This window comes from Suillus subalutaceus, assembly GCF_016647625.1.
Source record: "Suillus subalutaceus strain FC151 chromosome Unknown DFJ58scaffold_126, whole genome shotgun sequence".
In the NCBI taxonomy this organism is placed as follows: domain Eukaryota; kingdom Fungi; phylum Basidiomycota; class Agaricomycetes; order Boletales; family Suillaceae; genus Suillus; species Suillus subalutaceus.
Genome location: NW_024540375.1, coordinates 132,726 through 154,053, shown reverse-complemented (window position 1 = coordinate 154,053; position 21,328 = coordinate 132,726). Strand labels below are relative to the sequence as shown.

General features: G+C 49.6%; 5 protein-coding genes across 5 annotated transcripts; 3 read left to right on the top strand and 2 right to left on the bottom strand.

Annotated features, from left to right (window-relative positions):
- Window positions 1-201: 201 nt before the first annotated feature.
- Window positions 202-4,804, top strand: DFJ58DRAFT_718196 (P-loop containing nucleoside triphosphate hydrolase protein; the record flags this gene model as incomplete). Its single annotated transcript, XM_041384445.1, has 16 exons — window positions 202-413; window positions 464-637; window positions 663-766; window positions 828-831; window positions 1,051-1,133; window positions 1,184-1,288; window positions 1,392-1,493; window positions 1,549-1,760; window positions 1,824-1,898; window positions 1,951-2,136; window positions 2,190-2,594; window positions 2,647-2,775; window positions 2,839-3,565; window positions 3,651-3,993; window positions 4,139-4,379; window positions 4,400-4,804. The coding sequence occupies 16 exons, from the start codon at window positions 202-204 to the stop codon at window positions 4,802-4,804; spliced, it is 3,507 nt and encodes a 1,168-aa protein (XP_041239476.1).
- A 716-nt stretch (window positions 4,805-5,520) lies between these two features.
- DFJ58DRAFT_845058 (uncharacterized protein) lies at window positions 5,521-12,654 on the top strand (the record flags this gene model as incomplete). The annotated part of the gene is made up of 27 exons (XM_041393127.1): window positions 5,521-5,575; window positions 5,721-5,939; window positions 6,019-6,092; window positions 6,139-6,293; window positions 6,338-6,569; window positions 6,602-6,658; window positions 6,707-6,899; window positions 6,988-7,079; window positions 7,129-7,464; window positions 7,499-7,684; window positions 7,786-7,867; window positions 8,320-8,426; window positions 8,475-8,840; window positions 8,972-9,169; window positions 9,316-9,457; window positions 9,596-9,733; window positions 9,765-10,235; window positions 10,310-10,465; window positions 10,605-10,930; window positions 11,011-11,286; window positions 11,339-11,520; window positions 11,569-11,728; window positions 11,800-11,856; window positions 11,898-12,257; window positions 12,314-12,547; window positions 12,573-12,582; window positions 12,632-12,654. The coding sequence occupies 27 exons, from the start codon at window positions 5,521-5,523 to the stop codon at window positions 12,652-12,654; spliced, it is 4,887 nt and encodes a 1,628-aa protein (XP_041239475.1).
- A 597-nt stretch (window positions 12,655-13,251) lies between these two features.
- DFJ58DRAFT_845057 (uncharacterized protein) lies at window positions 13,252-14,064 on the bottom strand (the record flags this gene model as incomplete). The annotated part of the gene is made up of 4 exons (XM_041393126.1): window positions 13,252-13,407; window positions 13,458-13,571; window positions 13,621-13,872; window positions 13,924-14,064. The coding sequence occupies 4 exons, from the start codon at window positions 14,062-14,064 to the stop codon at window positions 13,252-13,254; spliced, it is 663 nt and encodes a 220-aa protein (XP_041239474.1).
- A 1,453-nt stretch (window positions 14,065-15,517) lies between these two features.
- DFJ58DRAFT_845056 (uncharacterized protein) lies at window positions 15,518-17,272 on the top strand (the record flags this gene model as incomplete). The annotated part of the gene is made up of 4 exons (XM_041393125.1): window positions 15,518-15,592; window positions 15,626-15,657; window positions 15,713-17,156; window positions 17,234-17,272. The coding sequence occupies 4 exons, from the start codon at window positions 15,518-15,520 to the stop codon at window positions 17,270-17,272; spliced, it is 1,590 nt and encodes a 529-aa protein (XP_041239473.1).
- A 293-nt stretch (window positions 17,273-17,565) lies between these two features.
- Window positions 17,566-20,483, bottom strand: DFJ58DRAFT_856817 (uncharacterized protein; the record flags this gene model as incomplete). The annotated part of the gene is made up of 7 exons (XM_041393934.1): window positions 17,566-18,007; window positions 18,060-18,143; window positions 18,195-18,822; window positions 18,869-19,676; window positions 19,730-20,188; window positions 20,242-20,360; window positions 20,419-20,483. The coding sequence occupies 7 exons, from the start codon at window positions 20,481-20,483 to the stop codon at window positions 17,750-17,752; spliced, it is 2,421 nt and encodes an 806-aa protein (XP_041239472.1). The 3' UTR covers window positions 17,566-17,749.
- Window positions 20,484-21,328: the final 845 nt, after the last annotated feature.

The following is a 21,328-nucleotide window of genomic DNA, read 5'->3' as shown; positions in this document are numbered from 1 at the left end:
GAATACTTATTTTTCTACCACAATGCGTTTGCGAATGCCATTATAAAGGTGCTTATTATAAGTTGTTACCAAGGTTTCTACCGCATGTGTACGACTTACGAGAGTTTGATTCGTTGGGTCATGTGACCGTCGCGTAACTCTTGGAATAAACTGTTTCGCGTTCTGGTCGTTTCATTTCTTCCTCTTCCTCCCGTCCTCGTAATGAGTTCGTCCGATTACGGATTTGACGATGAACTTGACTCAGCTGTTCTGAACGAACTGGACATCATCGAGGCCGCTCATCGTCCTCCACTTCGAAACCCTCCTAAGCCACCCCCGCCTGCGCCCAAGGCACCTAAACCTCTGGACGAAGAGGATTCGTTTTTCGATCTTTCTCTTGAAATCGATGACACGGAGCTTCAGCGCTTAGACACGTTCATTGATGCGGTATTAAGGGAAATGCACAACCAGTGGCAGGCCCAAGCAATCATGCGCGGCCTCCTTCCTCCAAGAATACTGTGCAACGAACCCTGTTCGGAGCTGTTGCTCAACCGACTGCATCTTCTAGTAGGCAAAGTCCCTCTAAACGCTCCTCGCTCCAGCGGACAAAGTCGAGTCCCCGCAAACCTTTTGGCCAACAGGCGCCTCAGACGAGGCAGTGGGACCATACTGTGTTTGCAAAGTCAGGCTGGAAAAGCCAAAGACCGTCAAGGGCAAGGGAAGAATGATGGAGATGATGACGAGGAGAACGTCGAGTTTGAGCAGTTCCCTGCTCCATTCGTGTCAGGTATGTCCAGGGTCTTTTGGTTCGTTACAACTTATGGAATAGTACTGATACGCGTCTTTAGTTGGGTAAGCGTGTTCCTTGAACATTGTCGTACAATTCTTACACCGCACAAATTACTTCGTTATTTCCCCAGACCTGTGTGTATTTTGTCACGGCACGCACCCTATTCACTGACGTTCCTACAGCCACCTCCTATGAAACTCAAGGTCGACATGCTCGAAGCTAAACATTGGATTTATCCCCTAAATCAACCAAAGCGTGATTATCAGTTCAACATCGTTTAGACATTGCCTATTTGACAACACCCTCGTTGCATTACCCACCGGACTGGGAAAAACTTTTATTGCAGGCGTCGTAATGCTTAACGGTGAATCCCTCACGGCTCTTCTTGTCAAACAACATCTAATTTCTTCCCAGTCTATCGCTGGTTTCCGAAGGGAAAGGTTGTGTTCGTTGCCCCAACAAAACCTCTCGTCGCGCAACAAATCGACGCGTGCCACCGCACGTGTGGCATTCCTGGTTGTGACGCAGTTGAGCTCACCGGAAACAACCCTCGAGCATAGGTATAGGATGGTCTGTATTTGTTTTACGTGATCGATGTTTAAGCTGACTCGGATTTTTGTAGTGGAGGAGAAGAAACGGATATTTTACATGACACCACAGACTCTCATCAATGATCTGACTACGGAAAACTGCGATGCGCGGGATATCGTCCTTATAGTCATTGGTCCGTTACCTGCAATTAATCCATGTTCATTTGGTTTACTAAGGGAAGGGTGCAGACGAGGCGCATAAGGGAACAGGAGACTATGCCTATGCACAGGTCATTCGTTTCTTAATGGCCAAGAATCCCTATCATCGCGTGCTGGCATTAACGGCAACGCCCGGAAGTACACCTGAAGCTATCCAGAGCATCGTTGATTCACTGCACATTAGTCGCATTGAAATTCGTGATGAAAGTAGTATTGATCTCCGCGAGTATATGCACAAGAAGGTCAGGGCCAAGCGCAAGTTTCGAGTCACACAACTGACGTGAGGATCGACATCTGGTATCTAGGAAATTAAACAGCACATCATCAAGATGACCGACGATGTTCTGAAAGCTCAGGAACTCCTGAAGGAAGTAATGATAGTCAGTTATCCTTCCTTTTGGTCACTCTTATTTGACGATGACGTATGGGTAGACCATCCTTAAACCACTCTCTAGCAAAGGAGTTATAGAAGTGGTGGATCCAGTAAAGATGCACCCTTATCGTGCGCAGGCTACCATGCAACGCATTGGGGCCCAACGGAACAGTCCCCATAAATGGGCATTTTTCCTCGCTGTCCAAGCTCGGTGCATTAGCGGCGTGCTATGGGTTACCTGGTCAGTACTCCTTACGGCGTATATCTGTCTTACCTAACAAGTCGCGTGCGCGGCTAGATGGAAGCCAGCGTTGGCATGTGTCACAACTGCCTGCTGGAAATTTCTACTGAAAAGGAGGACGATTCAGGGAAGAAAAAGGGTTCCACAACGAGTGGCTTGCGCAAGGACAAGAATTTTATGGCTCTTCTTAGTGAGCTCGAGGTGCAGAAAGTCCGTCCGGGCGGGTACGGCATGCACCCGAAGATGGAGACGCTAAAGATGCTGCTGTTGCAGCACTTTGGGGCACGGATGGGCGAGGGGGAGGAGACAAGAGCTATGGTATTTGTGACATACCGGGAGTGTGTGGATGAAATCGTACATATCCTTAATGAGGAGAGTCCCCTCCTGAAGGTGACGAGGTTTATTGGGCAGGGCACGGATAAACAAGGCCGCAAGGGGTTTGCGCAGAAGGAGCAGCTTGAGGTGGGTCTAGAGCTCCGTCCCTGGGTGTATGCTTATAAAATCGTCGAAATAGGTGATCAAGAAGTTTAAAGCTGGTGAATTCAACGTGCTTGTCTCTACTTCTATTGGCGAAGAGGGTCTCGACATCGGGGAAGTTGACATGATTGTATGTTATGACGCACAAAAGACGCCAATTCGCATGGTGTGTAACATTTAAGTCATTCCTTTTACATGTGTATAACTACTCTTCTGTCGTAATGTGCAGCTTCAACGCGTCGGACGCACGGGCCGTAAGCGGGATGGCTATGTCCACGTCCTGCTCTCCGAGATCCGCGAGGAGTTAAATTGGGACAAAGCAAAGGACACATACGGCGAGTTGCAGAGATGTATCGTCCGCGGTGATCAGCTTGAACTTTATGGCGACATCCCACGACTCCTCCCTGAGCATGCGAAGCCCCAAGTACTCGAGAAGAGAATGGAGATCGAGGAGTACGTACGCCAAGAACGTGCTTCGCGAAAGAAGAGTGCAGTTGTCAACGACGAGAATTCGTCTCCGAAGGGCAAGAAACGCAAGCGGAATGATGATTTTGCTAGGAATATACCTCAAGGCGCAAGCACGGGCTTTGTCAGTGTCAAAGACCTGCTTATCAAGGGCGCAGACACGAAGAACAGGAAGAGGGCAAAGACGAAAGGATTTGATCCCACAGCTGCAGAAGATGACTCAACAGATATGGAATTAGAGGCTAATCTCATGGATATGCGCCGTACTGCCTCGACGCCTGCTGGTGTCAGTACGCAGAAGGACAAGTTGCGCAAGGCACGTACGATGGATCCATCCAAGAAACGACAGTCGGCAACGTCACGCAAGAAGGGGAAGGAGAAGGAAAAAGAACCATTGAGCACCAGCCAATTCTCGCGAAAAGGTGATGACGACGACGATGATGTCGAAATCGAGCAGGGCGTTTCACTAGCTGCTCGCGGGGCCATCGCTCGTAAAACCCCTTCCCCCTAAAAAAGCGGCCAGCTTTGCCCAGATATCGCTCGTCTTCACCTGATGTGGCTCCGGTTTGGCTCGAGACCGTTCGAATGGTTGCATAAAACCACCTGCGGTCCAAAGTCTTTCCTGTCGTCCTACCGAAGACGATGCGCTACTTTTAAGCTCCTCAGAGGCGGAGAATCCTTCAGCGCCAAGCATGTTATCTTCGTCGTCGCTGATTTGCGATGCGGATGACGTGATAGAGATATCATCCTCCCCGCCGCCACCCCAAACTAACCCTGATCAAGCCGCAGAATCTTCATCAATGTCGTGTGGTCCCAGAAACTCTCCGACCGATAAGTGCCACAAACGGAATGGAAGGAGTCGAGAACGATCCCCAGATCGCTCGCCATCACTGCTCTCATCTTCAGACGGGGGTGACGGGTAATACACAAAGCATGGCGTGGCTACTAGGATCAGATGATGAGCCCTGACATCCAAATTCTGTCGTCCCCCGCCCATGACACCACCGCAGGGAGCGCAGTCCTCGCGCCGCGAGTCGCGCAGATCGCCTATTTGACGATGAAAGCGTTATGGACGAAGGGGTCTCCTCGCCTGGGGCACATCTAATGCCACCACCTTCTCTACCATGCCGAGGTATCATTCAGTCACCCGCACACTCTTCTGATCACGACATTCCCGATGCCTCATTCGCTGTGCGACCCGCTGGGCGTTTTTTCAAGCCGCGTACAGCAGCCGCAGAGCTTAACTCACCGGCATTGGACATGCCACCTCTTTCCCAACGGCGTTTGAAACGAAAGGATACAGATGTCATTTCTTGGGGATCAAGTCCGCCCCTAAGCGTAGCAAGCAAAAGCCGTTTGTATCTATGCGACATAATCCGTGGCTGGATGGAGAAGCGGCCCACTCTGGTGACGAAGCAAGTGAGGGATCGTCGCACTCTGAAGATGATGTTGAAAGTGATTCCGATCGCCAATTCATCAAGGACATCGCAAACACTCAGGTCTCTCCTTCTTACGATCAGTCACTTGCTTATCGCCGGGGTTTGCTCACACAAGCCCCGTTTGGAGGTCCCGTTTTTGCCACCAGACCGGTGAGGAGGGAACTATATGGCCGGGGTGAGAGCGCAAAACGCCGCGCTGGTGTGTCAAGTTCTCCCGTACGTGAGGACGATTTGCCAGACGAGTATGCCATCGGCAGCTTTGTCATAGATGATGATGAGGACATCATCTGATTGAAGGATATCATCTGGAATATCCCATATGGGTTCTGCAGTCGAGACTAGGTATGGTCTTGCATGATCCTCAAGGCTTTGGTGTCTCGTGCACTGACTCAGAGTTACATATAGGTGGAGAACTAGCGAATTGTAATATCTCTCTTTCCTTAACTTTAATACACTACATCGGGGATCCGTGTAATATATAGACAATGCAGTGGCTATTAGTATTAGTAACGTACATTTTGAATCCTAGAACTTTTCGATAACCGGCTAGCGCTGGAGATGGTTGCTGATATCATTCAGAGTCATTCTATGATAGAACCGCTTGTGCAATGCACCTTTCATGATCACTGAGTGACATGTGATCAATACTTTGAGTAAATCAGCTGGAGTAGAACCAATTGGCAGATATCTCGTTCTTTGCGCAAATAACGGCCAACTAACTGAATGTTTTCAGGCGGATTGGGCGACGGTTGATGATCGGGTTGTGTCCGACGGGGCGGGGCCCGCCACGTCACAGTTGCTTTGTCATACCGCACTAACGCGAGGCTCCCGAAATTTCCTCATCGTCGTTTACGACGCTGGCCCACTGTCCAGTTTCTCCCTATAGCGATAGCCGATATCGAGTAAATTTTGCGATTCCACACAACCCACACACCGTCTGGTCAAGTGGCGTCCAGACTCCACTTGGAGGAGCCTTACTATTTCCACTGCTCATAATTCTCCTGATCATGGATGAGCTCGTGCATCATTGTCTCAGAGAGCTTTCGTTCGACGGCGATCTTGGTACGTGAGCACTATGTAATCTCATCCTATCCTCGGCATTTTTTGGAGTGCTGATCGCGAAGAGGATCGTTCGAATCCCCATCATGACAACTCTTTCCAAATATCCATTTTTTCGAACAGCATCTGATTTTGTTATTTCCTGCAGGTTGTAACGTTTCCCGCTTGCGAGATTTCATCGTAGGATTCTACAGTCACGACGCTACCCACCCGCAGGTCGTCGACGATGCATTTTGCGCGTTTGTCTGGTCTATAGTTGTCCAGCAGCCCACTGTCCGCGTTGGTACAGTTCCTGTGGGCGTATCATCCGAAGTGTATATCGCTCCTCAGACGAGCGCAAAGCGTAAGGCGGCAGCTAAGGGCGAGGGTACTTGTCGAAGAAGCCCCACCGTCACTCACTCTCGTTGAAAATGCACGTGATAGGTCATTGGAGGACCTAAAGGCAGAATATGGCGAAGATCTCAGGATTGCTGTTGATCCAGAGACATCTTTTGCTGCAATCACAGGATCTCATATCAGAGTATGTAGCAATCGTCATTTAATTTAATCTGAGCTCATTTTCGCAGTCTTCGAAACTCAGTCCGATGGTTTACAGTGCTTTGCAACTCATCACAAGAGGGCGCGAAGAAGGTATTACAACTGTCGAGCTTGGACGCAAGACAAAGTACGATCAGAAAACGTGCTTTTATGTCATCAAACAACTGCTGGAGCTTGACTTAATGTATGTCTCGATCTTTCTCTCTACGAAACTCGTAATAATGTAAGGGTAGCATCAAAGCACGGCGAGGGAGGTGTTGGTAATCACTCCTGCATTCACAAGTATTTTGTGGAGCGCAGCGCGTTCTGGCAACAGATTCAGCAAGAGGAAACCAAGACGACGAGTCTATTGTTATTGGAGAGAGTCATCCGCAAGATGCAACCCCTGTTGAAGATGGGACTCCCTCTGCTGCACCATCGGAACTCGACTTTGAGCCTGTGGATTCCAGACATTTGTCTAGTCTTTCACTAATCAAAAACCGAATTGTCAAGTTGTTGAAGGCGTCGCAAAACAATATGCACGCATCAAATAATTTAATTATCACCATCGTAGGTCCTGTTCAATTATAGTGCGGAGTTTTTGTTGAATCCCTGCAGGGCTTTGCGAATCCAACCAAGACAGACCGTCGCTTCTTTCAAACCCGTCTGCGAGAGTTGATTGCGCAAGGAGTGATAGAACGTGTCTTGGTTCCGAGCTCCAAAGTCAAAGACAGACTTGTCAAGTGCATACGACTTGTTGCTCCAGACAATCAACTCCCAGAGGGCGGTGTCATTCTTGCCCCTCAGGAAGGTGAGGAGGATGACAAGGAAATCATGTTTGATGATACTTCTGGTGTGACATATCATTCATCTGTAGACTGTTCTAATTATTCTCTCAGCTGGTCACACTGAAGTTAGGGCAAACCGCACAATTCAAAAACAAGTGTCAGATGTGCTTGAAGAAGCAGGGTCTTCCGGCAGAACTCTCCACGTAATTCTCCATGCAGCGCGCTAGGGCAGTAATTTGACTCTGTTCACAGGAAATCTGCAGCGCTCTTGGCAATTTCGATAAACGTACTATTGAGCTTCTGTTAACGCGAGCAGCCAAGAGTCGACCTCCCGCTCATCTCAGCGATCTCGGGACAGCGGACTTCATGGAGTCGTTTGGACGGGAAAGACGACATCGATATTATACTCTCGCGGCATATACAACAGTCATGGCCAGCGAAAAGCTCGGAGATACCACAACGTCATATGTTGATATTGATGTCTCAAAAGCCGGTGATTTTGCTGTGTTCCACGAGGCAATGTTTTATGATGACGATGAAACTCTCCACTACTACGAAGACATGTTCAAAGACAAGGAGGACGCCAAAGTGAAGACAGGAGCTAAGAAACGTAAAAGGCCAGAAACCGAAGATCCAGGAGATGACGAAGCGGTTTGAAGATACGCCAGAACCTGTCCCAAAAGCCAAAAGGGGCCGCCCACCGAAAAAGCCACGTGGTGAGGAGGATGGTGACATCTCTATCCCTCCGAAAAAGCGTGGTCGACCTCGCAAAAACCCGATTGCTGAGGAGGGTGATGGGACCTCGACGGTACGCAAGGTTCCCAATCGCGCGGCCGTCCACCCAAACAGAAGCCCGATGCTGAACAAACTGTTTGCCATGCCGAAGTTCCAAGGCGTGAATCGATGAAGGATGTCAATGTCATTGTTCTTCCCGCACAAGTCCCGTCAGCGCCTCCATCAGAGACCAGTGGACACCCTCCAGAAAGCCCAGGTATGACCGGTGTAGTTAGTTATCGACAAGGAATGACTTCAACCACATCTCATGTTGCCCCTGAGCCCCCCGACTTCAAGCCCGAAGGAAGGAAGTCATTTGTTTCAGGGATCATCCGACTTGTCCTCATCGGCGCCACATGAGGATCCCAGCGACGAGCAACACCGTATTCGTCAAGCTGTGGCAGGTACCAATGTGCAAGCCGTAGTACCGCGGCCGTCTGATGGCGTCGCGCTTACGACCGACATCGGCGACCTTATGAGATCCCACAATGGGCTTGTAGACGTGCACCCAGAAGAACCAAATCCTGGAGTTTTGATAGAAAACCGGAACCCACGATTCGCGAGAACAATGCTTTCTCTAGCCGGAAACGTGGTACTGCTGTAGAAGGACTGCCGGGTGAAGGTTCTAATAATCGAATCGATGAATCAGAAGTCGTTCGCATCCCACAGCAAGTAGTGTGATGGTGCAAGAGCCGATGGATTATTCGTTCATGGATAACCACCCCTCCGCACAAGAATCTATGATTATCGATCCTGTGCTGTTGGGGACGTCCCCTGTAAGTGAACCTCATGTTTGATTTCGCATCACTCGATTAATGTGACAGTTGATGGAGGCGGATGTAATGCCTACTGTGATAGGAGAGAAACGGAAGGGATCCCCACCACTAGTAACACCTTCCCAACCCAAGCGCACGCGAACATCTACGCCTGTGATAACTCAAAACAAATCTGAACATATCTCATTTACGCCGCGAGAGAACGAATTTTTCCGGGTAATCCAAGACTTGGGCGGCATTGCAAATCTGCACACAAAACATTTTTTTGATGCGCATATGGCTCTGCTGAATGATATGGCTCAGCGTGGAGAACCTGCAAGTGCGCCCTCAGGAACTCGTATCGACAAGAGAACCGCAGACGCCACCATAAAGAACATGGAAAGCCGTGGCCGCATCAAAGTCCTCAAAACCACTGTATTCTCTGTCACCGGAAGCACTCGGCCTGCCTGCCTCGTTTATCTCCCAGACACACTTCAAGAGAAAATCACGCGTTTTTACATCATCTGAGCCACACCGCCCCGGCGCCTAACATTCTGCCTGTCAAGACATTTCAGGAGCCTGTGGACTTTGGAGCTTCGAGCAGTGTTTCACAATGCACCACTCTACCGCTTCATCTACTGCAAATAGAGAAATCCGGGAAAGATGATGATGAACATCAGGTTCTTGACGCTGCTAAGGCGGAGGAACTCTTCGCATACGACTCTGAAACGATCTGCGACGTGTTGCTTACGGAGAGAACCACGGTTAGCGCAGTTGTATGGTTTCAGAGTTGGGAAAGCGGCTAGGTTGCGGGACTTTCATGTCTTTACCCCTTGGGTTGCTCGAACAAAACTCTTCGCCCCGTATTGCGTCCCACGAGCATTCCATGATCGACATTTCCTTGTACCAGCTCGACGTTCCCATTGCCATTTATTGCTCATTCATTGCCGTTCTCACTTACGACGAAGAACTATCAAAGCTCATAGCCTCTGTGGAGAGCAGAGAAAACACTGGTCAGAGACCTGCCGAACCGTATTTCAGCAAAGCTGCAGGTGGGAAAGTCGCGTTCCAAAACTCGCGTTTTGGAACTCTTAGATGCCCTTCGGCTTTCTTGGCCTTGTGACTCCTTACGAACCATCCACGGATGACAACGCCAGATCTCACATGTGCACTCTCTGATGGCCGGACAGTTGCACTCAAAGCAGCCTCTTTTGACGGGTGGCGGGTATCCGCACCATCCGCCGCGCCCCAATATTGGCGCTTCAATGAAAACAGCACCGTTACATCTATGGGCTCTTTCGAATTCTTCCCCGCCTTACTGGAGGCATGTCTCTGTGAAATCCCGCTGCGATGGTGTAGCCTTTGGGGACGAGCTGCATAAAGTCAGTCGAGATGTTGCATACGCACGAAGCACCGTTTGTCCAACGCACGGCACTTTGGGACCTCCAGCAAACACACCTCTTCTGCGGTTCCTTCGCCGGAGAGTATCTTGGGACTTGGAATACCGCTTAACCTGGCACCAGAAGCGTTATCTAGATCAATCTGTAGACAGCGCCACGGCCCACAGTCCACTTGACGAAGAGGATAGTGACTTACAGCTGCAGCAGATTTGTCATGTTCTTAGCGCTCCACGCGCGCCTGTTGTCGCCTACCTCAAAGACGCTGCTGAAAGGGTTTTGCGTGAGATAAAGAAGGCACGGGCGAGGCAGAAACGAGACGAAGCGGAAGCATTGTACGATGCAAACATCGAAGCCAAAAACCATGCTTCAAAAGAAGGCCAAAGAAGCGAAGCTTCAGAGGGAAAGCGACTGGGAAGCTTTGCTTCAGCGCGTGCATCCCGGGCCTCTTAAGGGCACCATTGGCATCCGAATTCTAGCTGTTCGCAATCGCTTTGTACAATCCAGCTCAATCAGAGATACGGATCGATGGCAAAGTGAAATTGAAAACGCCGTCCGAGAGGCTCGACTGGCTTCCCAACAAGGTCATCGCAAGGCCGAAAGCGCTTGCGGTTCCGCGCATAGCTTTACCTCCTGTTGCAGCCAATCCTCCTGAAGAAATCGGTGCATTTTCTCATAGCTCAACAAGGACCACCTATTCTCGCGCAACAAATCGGAAAATCGAGAGGAAAGACCAAGACCAATGAAGGCTAGTTTTGTTCATTCGCCTTGCTGCGCATTCAGACGTAACCGCCCTTTGTAGACCAATCAGAGAATAAGACATCACGCCAGAGGCGCTCTAGATTCCACTGGACTCGAGAATACGATGAGCTTGCCCGTGATGCATCTGCTATAATTCGTGCCCGATGTCGCGGTGGGGTCAAGATCGATCTTTCAGCTTTCGACCAGGTATTTCCTGCTGTGCCACGTAATTCTGTCCGCCTCCGCCTCTCGCACCTCCGAGAGAATACTGGTGAAGAAGTGTATATGAGGCGCCTCGAGGACCGATGGCATGAGCTTTGGGTTCAACATAGGGGTACCGAGCACCTTCCCGACGAAGATCCTCAAAGCCCATCGAACTTTGACATCGTAAATCATATAGAGTTTCTTCGAAAGCATGTTGATAAGAACGCCTTGCAAGTTTACTTTCAACTGTTTAATCCATGCAGATGCTGACCACAATTAGGAGAGTTGGTTACGTTGAGCATACAACTCGGACGAAGCTACCAGCATCAGTGGATGACATCATACATCGTTTCGATGTGCTTTGCAACACAACTATTTCTCCTGCTTGGGAATTTGTGTGGCAAGCTACCGTCGAAGAAGGTCGAGAGAAACAGTTTCTCCGACAGTCTTTCACTCATGGAGCAGACGAAGTTCCATATGTCACAAACATAAGTGATGATGTAGTTCAAGTCGCGGAAGCTGCGCTAAAGGTGGCGGTTGTTCGTTTGACCTTTCCACTTCGCTTCTTACTACCTTTGCGCCGTTCTACAGATGGTTTTTGGCATGTCAACCGAGCATTACGACGCTGATTTGGCAGCGGAATTGCTCCACAGTGCAGGTGATCAGTCTGTATCCCTCGCAACCTCCAATCTTTTGCGGCGCGGAGTCCTGTCAAGGGTGGTTCGTGATCCCAAAAAGATGAAGCCGGGACGTACATTGAAAATATCAGACGTGTGAGCAAAGTCATTCATTGGCAATTCTACTAATTGACACAATTGTAGCAACCTAAACGCCATCGGAGGCTTGATTCATGGAGACTTATTCCAAGACGCTGTCGCTCTGGATGAGGTATTTGCAGAGCAAGTTGGCATCCTGGAATGGCCTTTGTTAGCTTCTGATGGTGACACCGCAGCACTACTCCAGCTGGTGTCAGAGGAGCAGGTACGTCGATAACTAGACTGCATGGTAGAAGTGTTGCACCGACAAGGACACAAAGGTCAATTTCATCATAGATACGGCACAGTTGCGAAACGCTCGAACAAGGCTTGACTGGAACAGCAAAAAAGCAGGTCCGTGCGGTGCCTCAGTTGCAGTTCCTTCCTTCTCACAGAGAATAGATGACGATGATATCGAGACTAGCATACAAGTCCGCTTAAATGCAGTCGACAACGGAGACGATAATGAGGGCAATGGAGGTGCGATGTTGCCTTCATACGAGTCGCGCTTGGACCCTACGAACACACCACTGGATGAGAGCATGCAACGTGAACATGGAAAAACGGTGACTGGAACTGACGCCGCTTGCGCTAAGAAGACGCAATCAAAAATCGTAAATTGCGTACTATGCACCGAGTCGACGTTTTCCGAGTTTATCGCTGGTCTGGATTGCGAACAACGAAAACTGGCTCAAGATATTTTTGATCGAGCTAATGCGTCATCAGAATCAGGTTCATCAAAGTCGCACTACCTAGTATGTTTTCTATTTGGGCATCATTCGCCAACTCGCTGATCTTCTTGTACTTCGAGGCTTTTGGTGCTGGTGATGTGGTTATGGACCTGTTACAACGAATGTCCCAAACATCCCCACCCCTCATTTTGTGGGTTGGATACTCTGCGCCAGTCATCGTTTCCTGCCTTCATGCTCGTTCTTGGACAGTGGAGATCATTAGGGAACCAAAAGCTCTTGCCTTACCTCGACGTTGGCTAGATATCCGTGGTGAAACAATACAAGAGACCTGGGACGCTGCTTTACATGCTGTGGTGGGCATCGTTTTTTTTCATCCAGGTATTCTCAGGTGAGTGTTTTTGACAAATTTATTTGTGTGCCTGATCTCAATCCGATAGACCGAGCTGCGGTGGAGGCTTAGGGCAGTATGTGACCGACAGGAAACTCGTAGACATCGTATGCTTCTTGTACCGTGAAGAAGCTGTTTACGCACGAGTCAGTACAGAATGCCCGACTGGCACTGCCTGGCCGCAACATTAGACGATGGGGAGGAACAGCAGGTTTTTCTGGTTCCTTGGCAAGATAAGTATTGGTATCAAGTCTAAATCCAATCACGTTCATCGGATGCCGCAATAACTATAATGCCACGCTCGTGTAAAGTGTTATGACATATAGATCAAAGACATTCTACGATGTTTTTTTGACTGCTCTCGTGAGGCCATCCACGCACCTGGAGTCTCGTTACCCGTGACCAAGGCCTGAAGTGTGCATATTCTATTCCTACTCGCCATACCTATATCATATCATACCTCAACTCTCATGTACAAAAGTCACATTAATGACGACCATGGACTTCAGAGAGGTGACCCAACAGTGACGTGTAAGAGTGTTACAGTTTATTTCTCGTATATTAGTGCTCGGAGTACAACATATACACTAAGGCGTGTGTCGTGGTATTCATATGCAATGAGGGTATACAGAATTTGCGGGGATGACAAGTTGACACGTGCAGCAGGCGTCAGGCATTTTTCAGGACTCTGATGGAGGCACTCCAAGAGGTGCCTTCGATATTCCAGAATGTCGAAAGGTAGATCTGATGGAACGAATACCCGTCTTGGCCTCCCACTTTCCACTCGAAAAGTGACCTCTGAGTGAAACGACCGTTATCGCATTGCTGAACAGTGTATGAACGAAAAATTACAAGGGAAGAATATGTGCACATACGCTGAAAAACCCGAAAAAGTGATATGCAATTTGACGCGCGAGATCAGCCCTTGTGATGGGCGCTTCATTGGTCCCGATATTGATAGGGTACTCCACTGTGTCGTATCCGGGCCACTAGCACTGAACTTAGACTTCGCAATCGGTCGAGGGTGCAAGCACTCACAGCTATAACGAGCTTGAAAGTCTGGACCTGAGTACGGTCGACTGTCGGGAACATAATTTCTTGGGCGTCTTTCAAATGTAGTCCACCGCCAGGCTGAAGACACTCCTCCAAAGAAATGCTCAGACTATTCCTTTCTGCATTCGCCTGGAACATAACAATCGAAGAGCCGTCTCTGTTATACTGCGGAATGTTCATCGGGACAAACATCTCCACACTGTTAGAGGTACTACCAGAAGACTGGGTGGAAGGATTCTGATCTTCGTCAATCATAACGACAAAATTAACTATGCAGATACAACTCACCGAAGCTGAAGAGATGGGCATATCAAACAACGTCTGTCTGCTTAATTGGTGGGGATGCACAACTTGGTGTATGCCCAACGTGTGGTTATACATGGCATAGGGAAAACGTCTGTGACCGCTATTCTGCTGTAGGTGGGACATATTGGTAGATCTGGATGGATCGTCGAGCTGGGAGTGAGTTACCAACATCCAAGTTGCTTATAACCTCACAGTCCACAGGTCAAAGAGCTCTTAGACAGCTATTTGCCCACAGTCCCAAGCGCCATTAATCTGAACCCAGGATGTTTAGGCCAGTTAAATCACGGAAATGGGGGGACGAGGGTTCATTGTACTCCCGGTGCACTTTATGTTCCTCGGAGATGGATGAGGTAAAATGACATTGAACAGGACACAGGACCACCACCGTGGCTGGCATGTGAGCATGGTGGCAAAGCTCAATGATTGCACAAAGCCGATCCCGTCAACTGTTACACAAAGCACGCCACGAAGTGTCTTGGCCTTGTACGTGGACTCGGACTCTGTCCAAGCACTCAAGAGCACTGTCTCACTTCGGAAACACGGGAGTTAGTTGTTGAGAGAACTTGTAGGTACAAGCACCCTGTTCCCATACTGGCAACTAAAGACTCGCCTAGAGGCTAGTCGTCACGGTGTGATGTACTCTTGAAGACGTGACTTGAAGACATTAGTGTCCCGGGTGAGATAAAGCTGGAGGACAGATTCTTACCTCACGGATAAGATCAGGCTGCTCGAACTTCCAACACATGAAATCTCCGCCGGCCAGTTATGCATTGAGGCAAAATGACATGGCTTACATGACTTGGTATCTCAAAGCCAGCACGCTCCCCGACTCATCAACCCGAATCTTTCGGACCTGTGCTGCACATTGTAGTCTCGACCCTCGAGTAGCGACAAGTTTAAATTCGCCATGTGAACACCTCGCGATTGAACATCTTGCTTGAAAATGTTTAATGAGACGTATTAAAAATCAAGAAATGCTTAATGCAAAGACAACCCTGGGCCGTCGAGGGAGAAGTTGCGGAGATTGAAGCTGTGTAATTATCTCTGAGGTCACGTAGACTTGGTCTATCTCGGTAGGTCCACCTGGATAAGCTCAACGAATCCTCATCTGATATTCCAAATTGACGACATGGTGCTGAGAACATTGATTGTTTCAACGACTCCAATACCCATGGAAACCGACTTTTGTCCTCTGTCTGCAATTGTATGATAACAAGTGATGACAATTATTGTACTCGCTCCCGGGACCCTTCACGGTCACGCTTCGACTTAAAAGGTGCGAGTTGTTCAAGTTCCTAGTACCTTTCAAGGTTGTCCGTGAGCGCCTCTCTGGACCCACACTGTATCAAAGAGACGTGTTTTTTGTATTTTCACGAGCACGTGCCAGTGTGGTGACCGCGTCGACTCGGATTCCGAGGAGCACAAGGATTGCGCAAGGTATAAGACTTGAAGTTTGGAGCAGACTCTGATAGCATTGTATCCCTCCAGCTAATTCTGTCAATGCCAATCTCACAGCCCCTGCAAAAACCTTCTCTCCTCTCCCAGATAGGGGCTCGTATCGATGATCCTCCGCATCATGTGGGGCCGAGTCAAAGGAGTCCTCATTCCAAACAAAGAGAAGGGACTCGTCTCGGGCCTTGGGAAAATAATAGTGACGGGAAACAGACCTCGGGGTTAACAACAGGTCACGCTGATCGTCACCCCCAAACCAAGCAGGTAGTAGGACTTTGATTTTAGGGAAAAAATCGATCTCATTGAATCTTTGGTGTAGCACGTGCCGGACTCATCCTTCGTCGATCGTGTACCTGCTATTCGCCAACCGACGGCTGTTTTCACCGGGCGCAGTCATCCAAGAGTGGAACAACCATGCATATGGCATCTTAGCGACTGTGTCCATCTCCGGATCTCCCGCTGGGTCCGATACAAAGTCCATGTCCGTTGAAGATGGGTCGCTGGAATCTAGGCGGTTCAGGAAAAGGAGCTCCAGAATGTCTGTTGATCCTTCCCCATTGACAGGCGACTATCGCAAGGCTTCGTCACAGATGTCGATTGATCCATCTTCTCCGAATGTTAATCAAGGCGCTCAGCGTAAGGCTTCATCCCGCATGTCGATTGACGTTCCTTCTACCCGTCGGAGCCGGGGGTCATCAGACCGGATGCTGATTGACGAGATCCAGCATCATTATCCCACACAGAACCTCCCACAACAGGTGTACAGTCACTGTGACCCTTCATTTACTACTCGCCCGACTGTCTCGCCGACCATGACATGTTCTCGAAATCCACATTTCCAACGAGAACGTACGCTCGCGTCCAGCGCTTTGCCTCCCACATCCTTTTCATTGCAACGTATCTCTCCATCGCATGATAGAGGTTCCCCTCGCGGAGAAGCTAATTCGGCGTCGTCGCAATCATTATCTCTGCAACATGGGCGCGACAAGAAAAATCAAGTCCTCTCCCCAATAACATCCCCTTCTCGCCCATGCATATCACAACCGCCTCCTAGCATGATCCCCAGCTCCCTTGCACGCCCTCCGGGTCGCTCAGGATTCTCACCAGCTGCACCTCCCGGAACATTCTCCCCAAAACATGGGACTCCGGCTTCAAGGCAGGGGAATGGATCGCCTTCCACGAGTCCAGATGCTATTCATCGTCTATCCCCTACCAGCAGGAGTCGTGTTCGTGCGCGAGGATCATCCTCAGGAGACGATGCCAATTACAAGCGTCGTTGTGTCCGACAAGATAGCCAACCTATTGCTCTTCTCTCCATTGATTCTCGTTCAGCATGTGGCACATCTCCCCAGTCAACTCAGTCGCTCTCCCCTATCAATGAGGTTTGGCTCCCGCCTATGGAGAAGCAGTTGGAAATGGCCCGCAAGTCACAGGTGAAAGCCAGGTTCAGAAAATTTAAAGCTATCATTGGCGGGGCTGTCAACGAAATCAGGGAGGTAATTGTGCCTTATCATAAGGACCATCGAAAGCGTAAAGTCGCACGCACGAATACCAACTCAGAACCTTTCTCTGAAGTTCCCGACTACCTGCGATCTCTAGAGCGTTGTAACCCACCCCAAACCACACACACATCCCGGTCTCAACCACGCACATCATTTGACATTAGGAAGGATGTTGACCACATCACTCAAACGTGGACGAAGCTCGCGCTGTGCGATTCTCCAACGGCATTGCGAGGGGATGACGTGCTCCTTCAGGGCGAAGTACCCCATCTTTCTTTATCTCCCCCAAGAATCAACGAGCCTCCCATGAGTCAAAGCAGATCACCACCTGTTCGTAGAGCTGCAGGTCTTGGCGCGGTCATGCCGTTCCAGAGTGATGAAGTCGAGATATACATGGGAGATGCTGCGAACTTGGCCGCTCCCACATTTCGCCGACGCAGGACTGCCGATGCCTTCGATTCAACAGATCATACCTCGACTCCCTAACAATTATCTCCTCCATCACAGGTGAAGAGAGTTGACGAAGATATGATACACGAATCTATACGAACCTACACAGCGCACACGGTACGGATGCCACGAGGGGACATTTATGCTCACGTTAAGTTTAAAATGTTACGAACCATAATAATCTTTGACTTCTAACGAACTTTTGACCTCATACGCACTTGTACGCTACACGATAGACGTAGACCACGAATTCATGATTGACTGATTGACAGGCAAAATCGAGCGACGATCAGGATTTAGATGTTGAAACTCCCGGAAGATTTTTCGGGCCGCTAGCAGGATTAAAATATACCGGCACCGAGTACAATACAAAGACAATTCCAAGGATCGCAAAATCTGTACGATCAAAACATGCCCATACCATCTTCATCACCATCGCCCCATCCACTGGCGATGACTTCTTCTTCTTGTGGACGGGGGGAGGGACGGCGTCCTGGAGACGGTGAAGTACTCCGCGTATCGTCTGGGTGAACCTCTTTTGTGATGGCAGGTTGCGATGATGGTGCGGTGACGTCTTGTGGTTTTGCTTGTGATTGCTGGGCACTGTACCATGAAATCTTCACTGGGCCTACTGCAGCAACAGTTGATCCTTTGGCAAAACCCTGGCCAAATAGTGAGCACAAACAACATACGATAGGGCATTTCTTGACCAACCTGCTCAGCAGCTGCTCTTGTCTTGAAACTGACAAGAACTTCATCATCGCCAATGCTCTCTGTTGAGTCGAGCTGACCGGTGGTCTATAATTGTCAATGAGCCACGCATCCAGAAACGAAGAAATCTCAACATACTTCATACCAATCCCGCAATGCTTGCAGGCTGTCTTCGCGAACACCCTTCACCAACAGCTTCCTTGGGCGGTTGTCGAGTTTCATGCTCGCCCTAGGAGGACCACCTCGCGGTGCTCCGCGGTAGAAGGCGCCACGTGCCCCGCGACCGCGACCTCTGTATCCACGATACGGTGCACCATACGAGACTTCAGGACTGGTCTCCGGTATTCCAAGACTTGCTGCCTCCTCCCTCAATTTTGCGAGTTTAGCCTTAAGTTCCTCCGTAGACTCCCCAACGGCATGCAACTCAAGCTCCTTATCCAACCTTTCTCTCTCCTTTTTCTCGTGATCGTTCTGAGTAGTCAAGACAGGTGCAGGCGAATGGACCTTGGCGGGAGTAGCCGACGGTGGTGACGGTATCGTCATCTCTTCTCCCAATTTCCGTAATCTTGCTAGAATCACTTTCTTCTCCTCGGGAGAAGAGGTCTCTAATGAGTTCACTAAAGACTTCTGCTCCGCTATCTGTTGCTCCAGCAGCTTCTGCTTCGCTGCGAGCTCTGACACGGCAGGAGACTGAAGGGACGGTTTACGGGCGGGAGTCATGGTGGGCGGCGCAGGAGGCTGGGATGGTGCAGAAGGCATGGGGGGTCTCACGCGAAGCCAGGTTGGCTAGTAGTGGCGCGGAGGCCGCTAACATTCGCGATCCTGTTTGCCCATGTCCTTCCATGGGCCGATGCCAAAAGACCTTCACAAACCGATTTCCGAACACGGCATCTTCCGATTTCCATGCAGCATGAGCCTCAGTGTGTTCAGCGAAACTCACGAGCGCCTTGGCGCTGCGAACATCGATCGCAACGTTGGTGACTGTCCCGAAGCGCTTGAACCAACTATTGACAGCGTCGAGGCTAAGCTTGTCCTCTGGAATCTTTTCCACCACAAGTGTTTTATCTTGTCGTCGTTCTGGACGGAAGGTCTGCGCGTCACCACCAAATATGCCTCGCCCACGAGGTGCACCCCTCACTCCCCCTCCAAACCCACCACGCGTGTTGTACGTCGATGGCCCTGGTACACTTGGAATACCCATCTCCACATCCATGTGTTGAACTGGTTGCTGCTGCATAAGTGTAGAACTCTGCGGAATGAAATCTCCTGCTGGTAAGGCCGGCGTTGCATGTTCTGGAGGCGGCTGAGGAGTTAGGTCTTGTATGACCGGAAGTTCGCCAGACCTATCCACCGCGTGAGAAACTTGACTACCGTCCTCTTGCTGAGCCCTGGAGAGTAGAGGAGCACGTTGCGTTCCACGACTCTGGCCAATGCCGGCGCCATTCGGACGCATATCCATCCGTGCCTCATGAGGATCATAGGGGGCACCTTGAGCCATGCCAAAAGGCATTCCACCAAACATTGGTAAGAATGGTACAGCAGAAAACATTTGCGATGGGACGAAAGCATCTTCGCCGTGACTATACTTGCATAATGAACCACGAGCACAATATCCATTATCTGTAAGGATATGTGAGCAGTTTCTTTAAATCGTTACGAAAGAGCAAGCGCACTATGATAATCACGACATATTCCTTTTCTTTGGTCTGGGGGCTGATAATTTTGTGGTCGTCGGGTGGTCGTATTTTGATTGTTCCCATTCATGCCACTGCCCACTGTACCATTCATCATCATCCCTTGACCACCAGGCCTATTTTGGCCACCACTCCATGCACCGGTGGAGCGAGAGTCACGACCGTTGGGATACCGTGAAAATTGGCCTTCTGCATTTAACCGAGCACCTTTCGTAGGCGGGCGCCCGTCACGTTCATCATGTTCCAGCGATCGCTTCTGCCCTCTTTCCGTCGGCGAATGATTAGATATGAGACCATCCAGAGGTATAGGAATCCCAGTATCTGCGGACTGTGAATGTGAAGGCAACGCGAAGGAGCTTGTTGGGTCGCTGGCCGTGTACGGAAGATACGTCTTAGTTCTGAGAACAGTGAATAATGTATCTATAAATGAGGGTCCCTCTGGGTACCGAATTGAGAACGAGACGCATAGATTGCACCGAAATAATACGCACCTTTCTCTAAAAACTCTTCCAGCTGGGAGCTGAGCTCCTTTCTCATCTCATTTTCCGGGACATTGTGCTTTAACAAAGCGAGAATGTATTCAGCAAGTGCCCCTGGCTCGGCGTCACATCTAAATATGCCAATCGTTGTCAGAGACGATGAAGACCGAGTATCTGGTGAATACGCACATTGGCTCCAGAGTTCGGACCAACCAGGGCTTTAGATGAGTTACAGTGGTCGGGTCGTAAAGCATTTTTACCTGGAGAAAAAGGGAGAAAATAAGAGTTAAACGACCAGCCTGTGTATCTTGGGTTATCGAGGACGTAAAAAAAATTATGGATGAAAGAAGTATAATGGACTACCAGACCGATGCAAGTAAATGCTCAGGTGCTCTGCTTGAGGCAACTGCCAAGGATGATGATTAGTTTGCCCTTGACTTATGACTAAGCTATAAGGTCAACGCCCTCTTAGTCAGCCCCTCTGTAGTTCAAGTGATCATGATGGATGCAGTGCTTGCCAGCGTCCACCAATGGATCGCTGCTGCTCGATAGCTAAGCGCTGAAACTCGATAACCACACTTCGTACGATCCTCGTCAAGGTACTCAACAAGTCACGCCAAATCAGTACAACCATTGCTTCTCAGCTTGAGCGTCTGAATGACATTCAAGATTCAATCATTGGGCTTGAATGGACGGATATGCATTGACATCAAAAAGACGATATTGTCACACAGCCCTGCAAGATATACCCCGTGACGATGATGTCTTCAAAACCAAATCATGCCCGCAGTTAAAGCCCAGCTGCGCAGCTGGAATATCTATGAACGTAAGTTGAGCTCTAGCCAAGCCCTAGCCCTGATCTATATAAACTAGTGTATCATCTCTACGGGAGCTTCCCATTTAAGAGGCCACCTGTCGTACTCGTTCAGGTTATCTGTCGACAGCAGACGGAAATCCACTCAATACAGATGATACGGGTTGCAGGCATGTTTGACCGATTCCTGCTACTGAGGCCAATGTGATTTATGAGGATTACTTGTGGGAGACAGTGCGAATGTCCAAGGCCTCCCGTACAGCATGTGCGGTCACAGTAATAGTC